The sequence below is a fragment of the Xyrauchen texanus genome, chromosome 15, assembly GCF_025860055.1.
Source record: "Xyrauchen texanus isolate HMW12.3.18 chromosome 15, RBS_HiC_50CHRs, whole genome shotgun sequence".
In the NCBI taxonomy this organism is placed as follows: domain Eukaryota; kingdom Metazoa; phylum Chordata; class Actinopteri; order Cypriniformes; family Catostomidae; genus Xyrauchen; species Xyrauchen texanus.
The window spans coordinates 33,318,457-33,332,778 of NC_068290.1; the positions used below are offsets into that span (position 1 = coordinate 33,318,457).

The 14,322-nt window shown below is 33.7% G+C and overlaps 1 protein-coding gene across 1 annotated transcript in view; it reads left to right on the forward strand.

Moving 5' to 3' along the window:
- dnah5 (dynein, axonemal, heavy chain 5) overlaps nucleotides 1-14,322 on the forward strand; it is a 172,738-nt gene that overhangs the window by 26,251 nt on the left and 132,165 nt on the right. The window contains exons 2-14 of the mRNA XM_052143760.1: nucleotides 439-573; nucleotides 689-773; nucleotides 3,289-3,428; nucleotides 3,814-4,032; nucleotides 4,381-4,518; nucleotides 4,703-4,879; nucleotides 5,488-5,601; nucleotides 5,911-6,018; nucleotides 6,104-6,226; nucleotides 11,006-11,221; nucleotides 13,493-13,600; nucleotides 13,691-13,776; nucleotides 13,895-14,216. Of these exons, the coding sequence (XP_051999720.1) occupies nucleotides 439-573; nucleotides 689-773; nucleotides 3,289-3,428; nucleotides 3,814-4,032; nucleotides 4,381-4,518; nucleotides 4,703-4,879; nucleotides 5,488-5,601; nucleotides 5,911-6,018; nucleotides 6,104-6,226; nucleotides 11,006-11,221; nucleotides 13,493-13,600; nucleotides 13,691-13,776; nucleotides 13,895-14,216 (1,971 nt within the window). The remainder of the gene's footprint in view (nucleotides 1-438; nucleotides 574-688; nucleotides 774-3,288; nucleotides 3,429-3,813; nucleotides 4,033-4,380; nucleotides 4,519-4,702; nucleotides 4,880-5,487; nucleotides 5,602-5,910; nucleotides 6,019-6,103; nucleotides 6,227-11,005; nucleotides 11,222-13,492; nucleotides 13,601-13,690; nucleotides 13,777-13,894; nucleotides 14,217-14,322) is intronic.

Below are 14,322 nucleotides of genomic sequence, written 5' to 3' on the forward strand. Positions count from 1 at the left end.
TCAAGACTGGTGAAATGTTCCATAATGTATCTATTCTGTGCCACCTAGTTTAAAATTGTATTTAAAATCTACTGCAAGCAATCTAGTTTTATCAAACTTTTTTTTATATAAAATCAAAAAAAAAAGTTTATTACCATCACACATCATTACTATCACACCCACAATCTAAAAGCCAACACACATTATACCAAAATCCATTTGAAGATTGATCAAGGCCATGATAAGATCCTCATTCTATGTGATAAACATTTGATCTATTAATTTTTAAAACATAGTTGCAAGACATTTCCTTTTTCAAGATTTCATGTAGTTAAAAGTGGCCCTGATTGAAGAATCACCCTACCACATATCCTATTTGTTATTATTCATATGTTATTTAAATAAACTTGAGAAATCTCTTTAGATCCTGATATATCACCTCATTTTCTTATCTCATAGCACAAGGTGAAGGAAGAGCGTGAGTCCAAGAGAGCGCAGCTAGACAGCAGGCATGACTATGTCCTCAGCATTGTATCCTCTTGTGTGGGTCTGGAGAAAGCTGAGGTGGAGGATGCCATACTGGAGGGCACACAGGTAAACAACATTCCACAAACACAAGTATCATGAGTCATGCATTTCAAGCATAATTTAGCACAGAGATGACTAAAATATGGGAGTATAATTTCATACAATCTTTTTGATCTTTAAGATTGAGCGGATGGAGAAGTTCTTTGCAGCCGATGGCTTTCCTCACCTTATTTTGTATTGCCAAGACACAGAGCCTGTGGAAGCAGGTTAGTAAAGCCTTTGAGTGAATCTCAAGGAAACACATCTGGGTCAAATATCTTTCTTTCTTTCTTTCTTTAAGACAACAGTTCAACAAATACTTATTTTTCTTTTTTCTTGAAGACAATTTTTCAACAAATACTTCTTTCTTTTTTCTTTCTTTCTTTTTCTTTCTTTTTTCTTTCTTTCTTTCTTGAAGACTATTTTTCAACAAATTCTTCTTTCTTGTTCTTTCTTTTTTCTTTCTTTCTTTCTTTCTTGAAGACAGTTTTTCAACAAATTCTTCTTTCTTGTTCTTTCTTTTTTCTTTCTTTCTTTCTTTCTTGAAGACTATTTTTCAACAAATACTTTCTTTCTTTCTTTCTTAAGTTCAGTTCAACAAATACTTATTTTTCTTTCTTTCTTTCTTGAAGACAATTTTTCAACAAACACTTCATTCTTTTTCTTTCTTTTTTCTTTCTTTCTTGAAGACAATTTTTCATCAAATTCTTCTTTCTTGTTCTTTCTTTTCTTTCTTTCTTTCTTTCTTGAAGACTATTTTTCAACAAATACTTTCTTTCTTTCTTTCTTAAGTTCAGTTCAACAAATACTTATTTTTCTTTCTTTCTTTCTTGAAGACAATTTTTCAACAAATTCTTCTTTCTTGTTCTTTCTTTTTTCTTTCTTTCTTTCTTGAAGACTATTTTTCAACAAATTCTTCTTTCTTGTTCTTTCTTTTTTCTTTCTTTCTTTCTTTCTTGAAGACAATTTTTCAACAAACACTTCATTCTTTTTCTTTCTTTTTTTCTTTCTTTCTTTCTTGAAGACAATTTTTCAACAAATTCTTCTTTCTTGTTCTTTCTTTTTTCTTTCTTTCTTTCTTTCTTGAAGACTATTTTTCAACAAATTCTTCTTTCTTGTTCTTTCTTTTTTCTTTCTTTCTTTCTTGAAGACTATTTTTCAACAAATTCTTCTTTCTTGTTCTTTCTTTTTTCTTTCTTTCTTTCTTTCTTGAAGACTATTTTTCAACAAATTCTTCTTTCTTGTTCTTTCTTTTTTCTTTCTTTCTTTCTTTCTTGAAGACAGTTTTTCAACAAATTCTTCTTTCTTGTTCTTTATTTTTTCTTTCTTTCTTTCTTTCTTGAAGACTATTTTTCAACAAATACTTTCTTTCTTTCTTTCTTTCTTAAGTTCAGTTCAACAAATACTTATTTTTCTTTCTTTCTTTCTTGAAGACAATTTTTCAACAAACACTTCATTCTTTTTCTTTCTTTTTTCTTTCTTTCTTGAAGACACATTTTCAACAAATATTTCTTTATTTTTCTTAATTTTTTTCTTTCTTTCTTTATTTCTTTTTCTTTCTTTCTTTCTTGAAGACAATTTTTCAACAAATCCTTCTTTCTTTTTCTTTCTTTTTTCTTTCTTCTTTCTTTCTTTCTTTCTTGAAGACAATTTTTCAACAAACACTTCATTCTTTTTCTTTTTTCTTTCTTGAAGACAAATTTTCAACAAATATTTCTTTATTTTTCTTAATTTTTTTCTTTATTTTTCTTTCTTTCTTTCTTGAAGACAATTTTCAACAAATACTTCTTTCTTGTTCTTTCTATTTTCTTTCTTTCTTTTTCCTTCTTTCTTTCTTGAAGACATTTTTTCAACAAATACTTCTTTCTTGTGCTTTCTTTTCTTTCTTTCTTTTCTTTCTTTCTTTCTTGAAGACAAATTTTCAACAAATTCTTTCTTTCTTAAGTTCAGTTCAACAAATACTTATTTTTCTTTCTTTCTTTCTTGAAGACAATTTAAACAAATACTTCTTTCTTTTTCTTTCTTTTTTCTTTCTTTCTTTTTCCTTTCTTGAAGAAAATTATTATTTTATATTAGTATTTCTTTATTTTTCTTAATTACTTTCTTTCTTTTTCTTTCTTTCTTTCTTTCTTTCTTTCTTTCTTGAAGACAATTTTTCAACAAATACTTATTTTTCTTTCTTTCTTTCTTTCTGTCTTGAAGACAATTTTTCAACAAATACTTTCTTTCTTAAGTTCAGTTCAACAAATACTTATTTTTCTTTCTTTCTTTCTTGAAGACAATTTTTCAACAAATATTTCTTTCCTTTTCTTTCTTTATTTCTTTCTTTACTAACAACAGTTCAACAAATGCTACTGTGATGTATACATATTTTACAATTGAATTAATATGCCATTATTGTTAACATTTTCTTTACAGTAACAAAAATTATTGTAAATGATACGATACTATACGATACAATACAATACTACTTTATTCATCCCCAGAGGGAAATGAAGGCATACTAAATAAATACTAAGGACAGAAATAACAGTACAGTAAATTAAAATACAACCTAATATAGTAACCCAATATAAAGAAGACAATAAAAAAACAAGTCATCATCATTCTGCACTGATGGTATAATTTTATTTTAAATAAAATGCATTTTAAATAGTAGTTGTTTGATAAAGTACTTAGTAAAATGTAGTAGTTTGATTGGTTGAACATGATTTGTTATGTTTTTCTGTCTTTTTTTGATAGCTGCTTCCTCCACAATGAGTCGCAGTAAAAAAGCCAAAGTGTTTGTGACGGAGGGCACAGATGTGGCCTTGACTGGCATTTGTGTGTTTTTTACACGGGCAAACACCTCCAAGCCTATCACATCAGAGAACATCCACAGGGTAAACAGAAACCAGAGAAAACTTATGAAATGCTGCCCCCAAGGAGTCTCCTAAAACATCTCACTATCTGTTGACCATTTCAATATCAAGATAATTGATTATACACATTTTCATAAACCAGCCCAAAAAAATACAAATATTAAGATTATTTGAATGTAGTGAAATGATTTTCAATATTTTGTAGTGATAATAATATTTGTATTGTATTTCCTGCATTTAGAGGCAACACTTACTATCACTGTTATTGAGCCACTGACATATCTTACCACAAACATATGCATTTATACGTGTATATCATGTGCTTGTTGTTTATCATCAAAACCACAACACAAGACTTGTTATCTTGTGTACAAATGTATCCAGTCTTCTTTGATTGCTCTCATAGGATGTGAACTTTAACATGTTGGACACTACTGGTGGTGGTCTGCTGAAGAGTGTGGAGCAGCTGCTATCCGAGATCTTCATTCCCACTCTGAGAAAGATGAACCACGGCTGGGGGGAGCTGGCCAGCCCGCAGGCCCATACTGTCAAACAAGACTTCATTAACTCTCTAGACAGTTTTGTCTCTGTGTTAGCTGGAGCACAGGAGAGCCTGCAGGAGAAGGTCTCACACAAAAACAAAAGCACAAAGAGAGAGAGAGGCACACTTTTACAATAACACATTAACACACCCACACACCTAACTCTAGTTTTATATTGATCTAGTGTCATCTCAAAGATTAATTGGATTGTGGTTGATGAAATATTGAAAATTCAAAGCAATTTTAAACTCAACTCTTTTAATCTGTAAACCATATGAATCTTTTTGTCTTTTTCTTCAGGATTCATAATATCTTGAATTGTCTATGTGTGTGTGTGTGTGTGTGTGTGTGTGTGTGTGTGTGGTGGTTATACTCAATATAATGTTTTTTAAAAAAATTTTTTATTGTTGACAAACTGTTCAATATCTCAGGTGAACCTTAAAGAGTGTGATGCATTCGACTTGAAGACACTGAAAGGTCCTTCAGATTTCACAGCTGTTGCCAACAGCACAGAAGCTCTGGAAAAGATCGAAGCCTGCATGAAAACCTGGATCAAACAGATCGAACAGGTTCGATCAGAAACTTTGTTGTAGAACCTAATAAACTTGCCCTTTGTTACATATAGTTGATTATGGGTTAAAGTTAAACTGCCGTACCTGCTGTAGATACGAAATGTTAGATCTTTCTAAAATTTTAACCTGCATCTTCATCATCTCTAGCATGTAATATTCTCTGTACAACAATGCTCTAAAGGTTCTTGCGGAGAGCGATCAGCTGAGGAAAGAAGCAGATGACCTTGGTCCCCGTGCAGAGCTTGACCATTGGAAGAAACGCATGTCCCGTTTTAACTACCTGCTAGACCAGTTGAAGAGCCCTGAAGTGAAAGCCGTGCTGGGGGTTCTCATAGTTGCAAAATCCAAACTTATTAAGGTGGGCTGATCTTCTATATTTTGGTAGTTGACATGTCTTGTGGTGTGAGATGCTAATATGACATTAACTAGTATTTATAGGTATTCGTACATAAATGTTGGTCCTCTCACATGTACATATACATACATTTGTATAGACACTGGTATGCACAATATTGACATATTGACAGCACCAAAAATGTAAATTAGTTTTAGTTAGAGTTTTAGATTATTTCTAAATATCATGCATTCATATTGTATGACCTTATATTAATTCAGAAACTATGGAATATTTTTTATATAACAAAAAAATTGTCACACTGCTGGACCATTTGGAAATGAGCAAGTGAAGGAAAAAAAATATGAAAAAATATGCCATGATAGCTTTCTATTTGCAGTTGAAAACTGCAATTAGCTGTTGGGTAACACGCAATGTACAATGATGAGCCAAAACATTTTGACCACCTTCCTAATATGCTGTTGGTCTAATCTCTTCCCACATAAATTGTAAATTCAGTTTTCTTCAAATAATAGGGTAAATGACACTTCTTGTAATGCCCCTAATTGATCTGTTTCTTCTTGCTAGACAGTTTGCTGTCTAATTTACGGCCTCTAAATTATTTTCTGCAGGTTTGGCGAGAACTAGACATCAGAATCACTGATGTGGCAAATGAGGCCAAAGACAATGTGAAGTACCTGTACACCCTCGAGAAGTTCTGTGACCCGCTGTACAACAGCAACCCTGTAAGACTTCCTCTGCTATGGTTTCCAAGCCATATGCTTACTACATTTGTGCCAGCAAACAATGATGAAGAAAAAACTAATAAGCAATAAAAGTGTGCCATCAGTTTCTGGTTACTGATTATTCATCTATATATACTTATACAGATACCTATATCATACTGCCATATGGCCACAAAACTGATATGACACCTAAGGTCATGTTTACAAATGTTATGTGCCACACAGTCTAATGACATTGTTATAACTAGTTCATAAAAGGTTTATTACACCCTTTAATATTACTTGTGTTATTGGTGTGGCTTAACATAGGTTTCTATGGTAGAGGCCATTCCTGGGCTCATAAATGCGATCCGTATGATCCATAGCATCTCTCGTTATTACAACACCTCAGAGAGGATTACCTCCCTGTTTGTCAAGGTAAGAGTGAGCTGACACCCAACATAACTCAATTTCATTTTACAGCCTTAATACTTTAAGCTAGAAGTATTATCTTTCTCCTTAGGTTACAAATCAAATGATCACCGCCTGCAAGGCCTACATCACAAATAATGGCTCGGCAACCATCTGGGATCAGCCGCAGGAAGTGGTATCTGAGAAACTCAAAGCTGCCATTCGCTTGAATCAGGTATGCTACTATGTGAATTTTAGCTGGAGGATGGGCTTATATACCAATAGATGGCCAGATAATTCGGCTGAACATTCTTTAAAAGAAAAAGGAGAAAAAGTGACACATTTGCCTTGGCCTATAATGTAAAAAAGTGTGCCTGTCATGATTATTAAATAATCATCTGATCGCGGTTATTTGATATAACCATGGTTATTTGAGATAACAGTGATTATTGTGCACTTTCCAATCAGATTATACTGTCCAAATAAGAGAATGCACGGCACATTTGAGTGTCTTTGACTGTCTTACTCAGCAACATCACAGACTCAGTAAAGAAACCGCTTCTGAGCCAGAACTGAAGCTATGATACACGCTCTCTCTGCGGAGGTTTGCTCCAAAATCCCCCAAAAATATAAACGAGGACTTTATTGAACGCAAAACGCTCCGGTTTCACTTTAATTTAACGTAATAGGTAATGCCATTTGTCGTTGTGGGTTCATAAACTGGCGCCTGCAGCTGTACGGCCGTTCACACTGTGCATACAATGAGTACAGTAATATAGTGTCCTACTCATCCCTGTATTGAACTTTTAAATGTGCTCTATAAATACATTTTGACTTGACTTGATAGCGTGTGCCCCATATTTCTGTTGGCTGTTTAAAAGAACTAGCAATACATAATTTGAGAATTAATCATTCTTTTGAATCAGATCTTTATAGTGAATTGGCCAAACGGGCTTGTAAAGCAGTCATAATTGATTTGTGATTCAGTACAATTCGTTCATCCTGCTCTGAATGATTACTGGAAGAAATGCTTTAGCCAATAATAACATGAACCCTACTCAAACTCAAGAAAATAATAATATATATTTTTTTTTATCTCAAAGTCACCAGAATCGAAAGCTTTGGTGTTGTTTTTGCAACAATTTCCCTAGATATAAGGGTATATTAGTTAGATTTCTCAAAGGTATATTATATTTCTCATATAACAGCCCATAATATAATATTATATAATAGCTATTCAGGGGTGTGTTTCCCAAAAGCATCAGTTAGCCAACTATGGTAAACAAGTTCCATCGTTCCATCAGTAGTTCAACAATTTGGTGTTTTCCAAAACAAAAAGTTGTGTTGTTTGAACCACTGATATATATATATATATATATATATATATATATATATATATATATATATATATATATATATATATTAGGGCTGTTGATTTAACATGTTAATTCAGTGCGATTAATTGTACAAAAAATTATCGCAATTAATCGCACTTCCCCCGGACCATAATAAGGAAGATTTCTGAGAAATGCAAGCTTGTAGTACCACCTGTTTACTCCAGAGGGCAGTAAGTGAAATTTCAGCTGTATGAGCAACACACAGTTTATACAGTGAAGAAAACACTTCAGTTGGCAGAACAACACAAACATGCGTTATATTCTTGCGTTCAAAACACTCGAAGGAGCGCAAATGCGATCTAAGGGATCTCAAGATGTGTTTAAAGATTGAGTATTAAACTATATTTAACTTGACACAGTGAGCTAAACATTTTATATTTATGATGCAACACACCCGACATGCTACACAAGTATGTCTGACGCTGGATTGAGATGATGCAAAATTTGGAAGATACCCAGAAATATTTAATAACGAATAAAATCTAAGAAATTTCCTTCAAACTTATTTATAAGTACTACCTCACTAATTATTTTCTTGTAGAGAGATTTAATTGTGATGTCGATATATTCTGTACATTTTGTGGTCTGCAGGCGCAAATTTTTCAATTATTTTGGAGTTGTCCCTACTCGACTTGTTTTTGGTCTGATTTCTGCAAGATTTTTAGAGATCATATTATTCCCAGCTTTCAACTTTGTTTTGAAAATGTTTATTTGTTTTCTTTAGCTATGACATGCCTCTTCATAAGGTAAATTATTTGATTAATGTTCTGCTTTTGTTGGCAAAATTTAGTATTCATAAATGTAAGTATGGTGGTTATGAACCATTAGTTTTAACCATTAACTATGTCAAATTATATATTGATATAAATATGTATAATCATTATATATTGATTTATTGTTATATGAGGGGCTTTCTCAGCAAATATTTGTATATGCGATTAATCGCGATTAATTAATCGGGACACCGTGTAATTAATTCGATTAAAAATTGTAATCGATTGACAGCCCTAATATATATATATTTATATAGAACTGAATCGCAGACGCAACGTTAAACTGCCAGCAGGAGGTGAATCGACCGGAAATGTTCGAGCGGCCATTTTAGTATGCCCAAACTCTCATAGAGCATCAATGACTGACAGGTGAAAAAAAATCCCATTTCACCATGTCTGTCTGACCTGCGGAATCGACAGTTGCATTTCGCCCTCGAGTGACAATCATGTTTAATGTTTAATTAGCTGTTATGGATAATATTCATTACGAGGGAGAACATTTACAGTGATTGAGATGTCAGAGCATTCACCAGAGGTGTTCAATCTATTGTTGCAGCACAACAATCACCAAAGTAAGTGGGAAAACTGTCCACAAGTTGTAATGTAAGTAGGAAAAGCTGTAATATCTGCTTGTTTAGGGTGACAACATGTCCTTACCTCTGAAAGGGACTTTAAAAAAGTCAGACCGGGATTTCTAAATCACCTTAAATGCCCGGGATTTGCTTGTTTTCATATTGAAGTGCCCTCTGTAGGAGAGCATGCACTCTTATTCAAGTGACCGCGAGAATAAGGCACTTTTTGATAAAAATATAAAACATGTAACTCTGAACAAACACTTTGATGATCACAATAATTTTTGTTTGTATCTTACCTCAGTTTCAGTGAACGTGTTTCAATTCAGCTGATCTGTTCACCGATGAAGTTTGTTAGAGGTGGATACCGTTTTATATAGATAAACATAACTCACTCTGGCTTCCTAGAAAGAGGAAAAATTCCCAACTTTAAATAAGGAAATAATTACATGTGTGGGATGTTTGCGTTGTAGGGATGTACCTGCAGATTTCAGATATAAAATCGTTGATTGAAGGATTTATGTTTACTCGCTGAAATGAGATGATTTCCTATTACGTCAATTGGAATGTTTGGAATATATATCAGTGGTTAGAACTACAGCTCCCCGCCTGTGGTTAGATGCACAGTTCCTTGTTAGTTTACTGTGTGGACATCATTTTACTTCGATGAGGTTTCTATATGTTTTATTCCATCTATATCTTTCATTTGCCAGCAATTACATGCATAAAAAAAAACTGCTTACTCCGGTGTCTTGCAGAAAGCAGCGATCTGAAATGTCATGTTAACACGAATGCAGCCATTTAAGCAATTTAAAGGTTTTTAAGAGAAAGTGTTTTAATACACACGGTATCTGTCAGAGAACACAGCTTATGTGCCCATGTTTATGTGAAGTTCTTATATGTTTTTGAGGTGTGTGCATGTGCGTATGTGCTAAAGTGTGTTGGAGGAATCCTGAACTCTGATAAAAAGGGAAACCCCACTATTGCAGTGCAATGTGGCTGTCTTTTATTCTTTTATATCCACAGAAATTATTACTTCACCCCTGTGTAACGTCATTAACGATAGCTTTATTGTGTTGAGCCAACATGGTTCGAATGATGGAAGTGTGACAGGGAAACAGTCATGACTAGCTTGTTAATTTCTCCAACAATGCAATCGAACAGTGAATTACGTAGTTTTATGGGAAACGCAATACGTTTCAATACGACCGTAATACGGTCCTACAACAACAGTGTAAATGCAATGGACCAAGACTAAAGTTTACCAAAAAGAGAGAAAGATATTTTAAGTCATTTGAAATATTTGAATAATTAGAATATTCTTTTTTTAATGTAATTCTTATGTTTTTTAATTATGTAAAATGTAAATATGAATACATTATTTCGGTTTATGAAGCATATGTACACCTATGTGAAAAGCATGATAATTTGTATGACAATGATATTGTGAATAATCGTGAAAGCCCTGAAACAATTAATCGTCATAATCGCAATTAATTATTTGTTTGTCGTTATTCAATACTAGTTAAGCTATATCAACAGCATTTGTGTTACCACAAAAAACATTTTGACTTGTCCCTCAAAAATAAAAGAAGAAGCAAAAATCAAGGTAACAGTGAACTTACAATGGCTTTTAATGGGGCAAATTTTTTGAGGGTTTTAAATGAAAAAACGAGAAGCTTATAATTTTATAAAAGGGCTTTAATTATTTTAAAATTTAGCATTATTTGAGCTGTACATTTTTAGGGTTTACAGTGTTACTTCATTGTAAAATTGTCTATATCTTTAAACAGAAAAGGTTAGTAGGTGATTTTATCACACTAAAATCATGTTTACACAAATATTGTTTAAATCTTGTTGGTATACTTTTGAAACAGTGAGTATATTAATGTTTACGGATTGGCCCCCATTTACTTCCATTGTTAGCGCCTCACTGTAACCAAGATTGGAGGGACAAGATGAAATTCATTTTTGTGGTAATACATATTATGCCACAAATGCTGTGATTGAGCTTAACTTGTATTGAACCCAGGTTATTCCTTTAAGTCATATTTTTATGCTATATTTTTTATTATTTCAGTTGATTACAAACATCCTAAAATATAATGTATATATTATAAATAATATAAGTCATAGTATTTCAACAAATTAAATATACAAATGTTTCTTGCCTAGAGGACAAACTAAGCAAAACCTACTGTAAGCTGCTTTACAAATTTGAGTCTTTGAAATGATTAAATGTTAACATCAATCATTTCTCTCTCTGTTTCAGGAATACCAGAAATTTTTCCAAAAAACCAAACAGAAGCTGGAGGAGAATCCATTGGAGTGTCAGTTCGACTTTAGTGAGATGTACATCTTTGGCAAATTTGACACGTTTCAGCGACGGCTGAACAAAATCCTAAACATGTTTGACACCATAACCACCTACAGTGCCCTGCTGGACTCCAAAATTGAGGGCCTGGAAACCAAAGCAACCAGATTTCAGGTATCATGATGTATTAATCAGGGTGGTCTATTTTTAGATTTGCACAGAACAGAAAATAAAATACACAAAGGTAATAGTCTACATATATACTTTACTTTCTTTTGACACAGGTATTTGTGTTTTAATTAATTAATTAAGATTCAGAGTATTAATGCATAGCCAAACACCTCCAAAGAGAGATACTGTCAAATTTTGTAAGATTTATGGTAATGTTCATGATAATGCTAACACCTCATACAGTATAGCAAGAATATCTGAAGCTATTGTACAGTGTAATACAAGTTTCGATATGTAAGCATTTTATGGCTGTGATGATAACTGTTAACCTGGACTAAATGGATTTTGTTCTCTCTGCTGCCCCCTCTGGACAGACTGCAGACATGCAGGGGAAATGGGAGGTAACTGGCATGAAGGAATTACGTGTCTCAAACATGTCTCACACACATAGTGCATGACACAGTGCAAGTGTTAACCAGCATGGGAACTAAAGTCATGGTTTTGACTTATAGCTAGAAACGGCCATTTCATGCTGATCTGACATCATCATTGTACTTTATTTCTTAAAGATGAAGGCCATGATTTAGGTTGGCAGGCCGGTCCTGGATTTGCATGAAAGGGCAAAAGTTATGTGTAGTGTTAACCTTGTATATTTTTTCTAATTCCATTATCATTCTACTCATCTCTTTATTGCAGCCACTCGTTTATTTATTCACTCTCATTTTGGAGTCCATTGGAACAAAGTTCAGCCTCAAAGGACTCCATGCTCCAGGAGTGCTGAATAAATTAACAAAAGCTGATAATGATCTACCTCCTGTTCTTTGTGAAATTTGACAATCTGTAGGAGTCAATTAACATTTTACAGTAAACTTCTCCTCTGGGCATTTAAGGTGTTCTGGTACACATGTCTTTCCAGCTGGGAATGCTTTCAGTACAGACCCTCACATTTGTTTTATCAAGAGCCATTAAAGGGATACTTCCCCCAAAAATGAACACTCTGTCATCATTTACTCTTATGTCACTCCAAAATAGTATGACTTACTTTCTTCTTTGGAACTTAAAAGAAGAATGGTCTTTCCTATATAAACAAAGCATATTTTGACCATGAGCTGTCAAGCTCCAATTAGGACAAAAAGTATTACAATTTATGTTGTTATTCACTGAAAATATTGCATTCTGTTGTAGCTCTGAAATCTCATTTACATTTGCACATATGCAGTCATACCAGGTTTGACATCAATTTCACACTGACTATGTTTACATGGACACCAGAAAGTGGCTTATTGCGAGAAAGCGATCTATTGCCAGAAAGCAGCATCTCTGTTTACATACACTGTATATGCAAGTTTCTTTTTACTTCTGTATACTTGCGGCTTGGCTATTAAGCAGCTTTCTCCACGGCAACGTATTTTCCTATGACGCTAGTGTAAAGAACAAACAAGGCATCCGATGAAGACTTCACGATTTCATTGTCTGTTATTTCGCTATATTTCCAGATATTCCAGATTTGTTGATGTGCTTGTTTCCATTGCGACCTGCAGCGGAATTGCACAGCCATAGAGTTTTCCCAATAAGGTTTCCCTCTAACATAAAACTCTGGGATTCCCCCAATGTACAAGCACATATATGCCAACATGATGGACAGTCAATATTTTACATTGGTGTGTATAAATGGGTTTAGTTTATAGTGTATGTATTTTTACTGTACACCCAGAAATGTTGGTGCTTATGCATTTACATGGCTACATAAACAGCGTTCTTTGGGTGAAGCCTGGGTGTGTTAAACAGCTTTATCTTCAACCCCTTAAACGGTGTTAGGAAAACGGTGTTCTTGTTTACGTAATATTTCAGAATGCTGCTTTCTGCAAAAACTCTGGAATAAACAATTTTCTTAAGTGCATATAAACGTGGTGACTGGTCTTGTAAACGATGCACCAAGTTTGAATATTTAGAAGCACAAATTAAGATTTTCAGTGAATAAATACATAAAAAGCTATTGGTCTTAAAAATATAGCACAACAGTCATATGGACTGCTCTTGTGGTGCTATTTTTTCCCTTTTGATGCTGGACAGCCCCTGGTGGTCACTGTATTCTTTCATTATATGGAAAAGAGTGTGAACATTCTTCAAAAGAAAGAAAGAAAAGTAATTTGGGTTCGGAACAGCATAAACAAAGACAGTATTAGAATTGTATATTACAACAATGGCAGCTGTACGTTTTTTTTTTAAATATTTTTTTATATTTAATAGTTATGTTGTCCTCTATATATCCAGGCCATTGTGTTAACCATGAAGAAAAAGCAATACAGTTTCTTGGACCAAAGAAGGACTGACTTTGATCAGGACTATGATGCATTTTGTAAACAAACTAGTGAACTACATGTAAGTAGGTTGTTTTGAGTAAAACTTTGATTTGTAATATGAAATTATTGTTATTAAACCATTGCTGAAACTTTAAATATTTATTTCTAGAACCAACTGAAAACCTTCATGGACAACACCTTTGACAAAATTCAAAATACCCAGCGAGCCTTAAATGTTCTCAAGCAATTTGAAAGGTAATATCTGACGTTTTTACCTGTTTGCCTAGTGTTTCATTAACCCGAAAAAAACAACAACAAAAAATAAAATAAGGAAATGATGATCCAAAATGTTCCTTTTTTAAACACTGTCCAGACTCAGCATTCCAGATTTGGGTATCAGCGAGAAGTACCAGAAGATTCTGCAGAACTACGGCAAGGACATTGAAATGGTCTCTCGTATTTACACCAAGCAGAAGATGGATCCCCCCATTGGCCGAGACCTCCCTCCGATTGCGGGGAAGATCTTGTGGGCTCGGCAGCTGTACCGCCGCATCCAGGAGCCCATGGATCTCTTCCAGCAGCAGCCTGGGCTGCTCAGTACCCCAGATGCCAAACAGATCATTCGAAATTACAATCGGGTCGCAAAAGTGTTACTTGAGTTTGAGATGCTCTATCATCATAGCTGGATGTCACAGGTCAGTGGCCTTAGTGAGCCTAGAGATGCATGATGTTTCAAATAATGTTTATTTTTTTTTACCTTATAACCATATAATTTATTTACTTTTCTCCCTGTTCAGATAA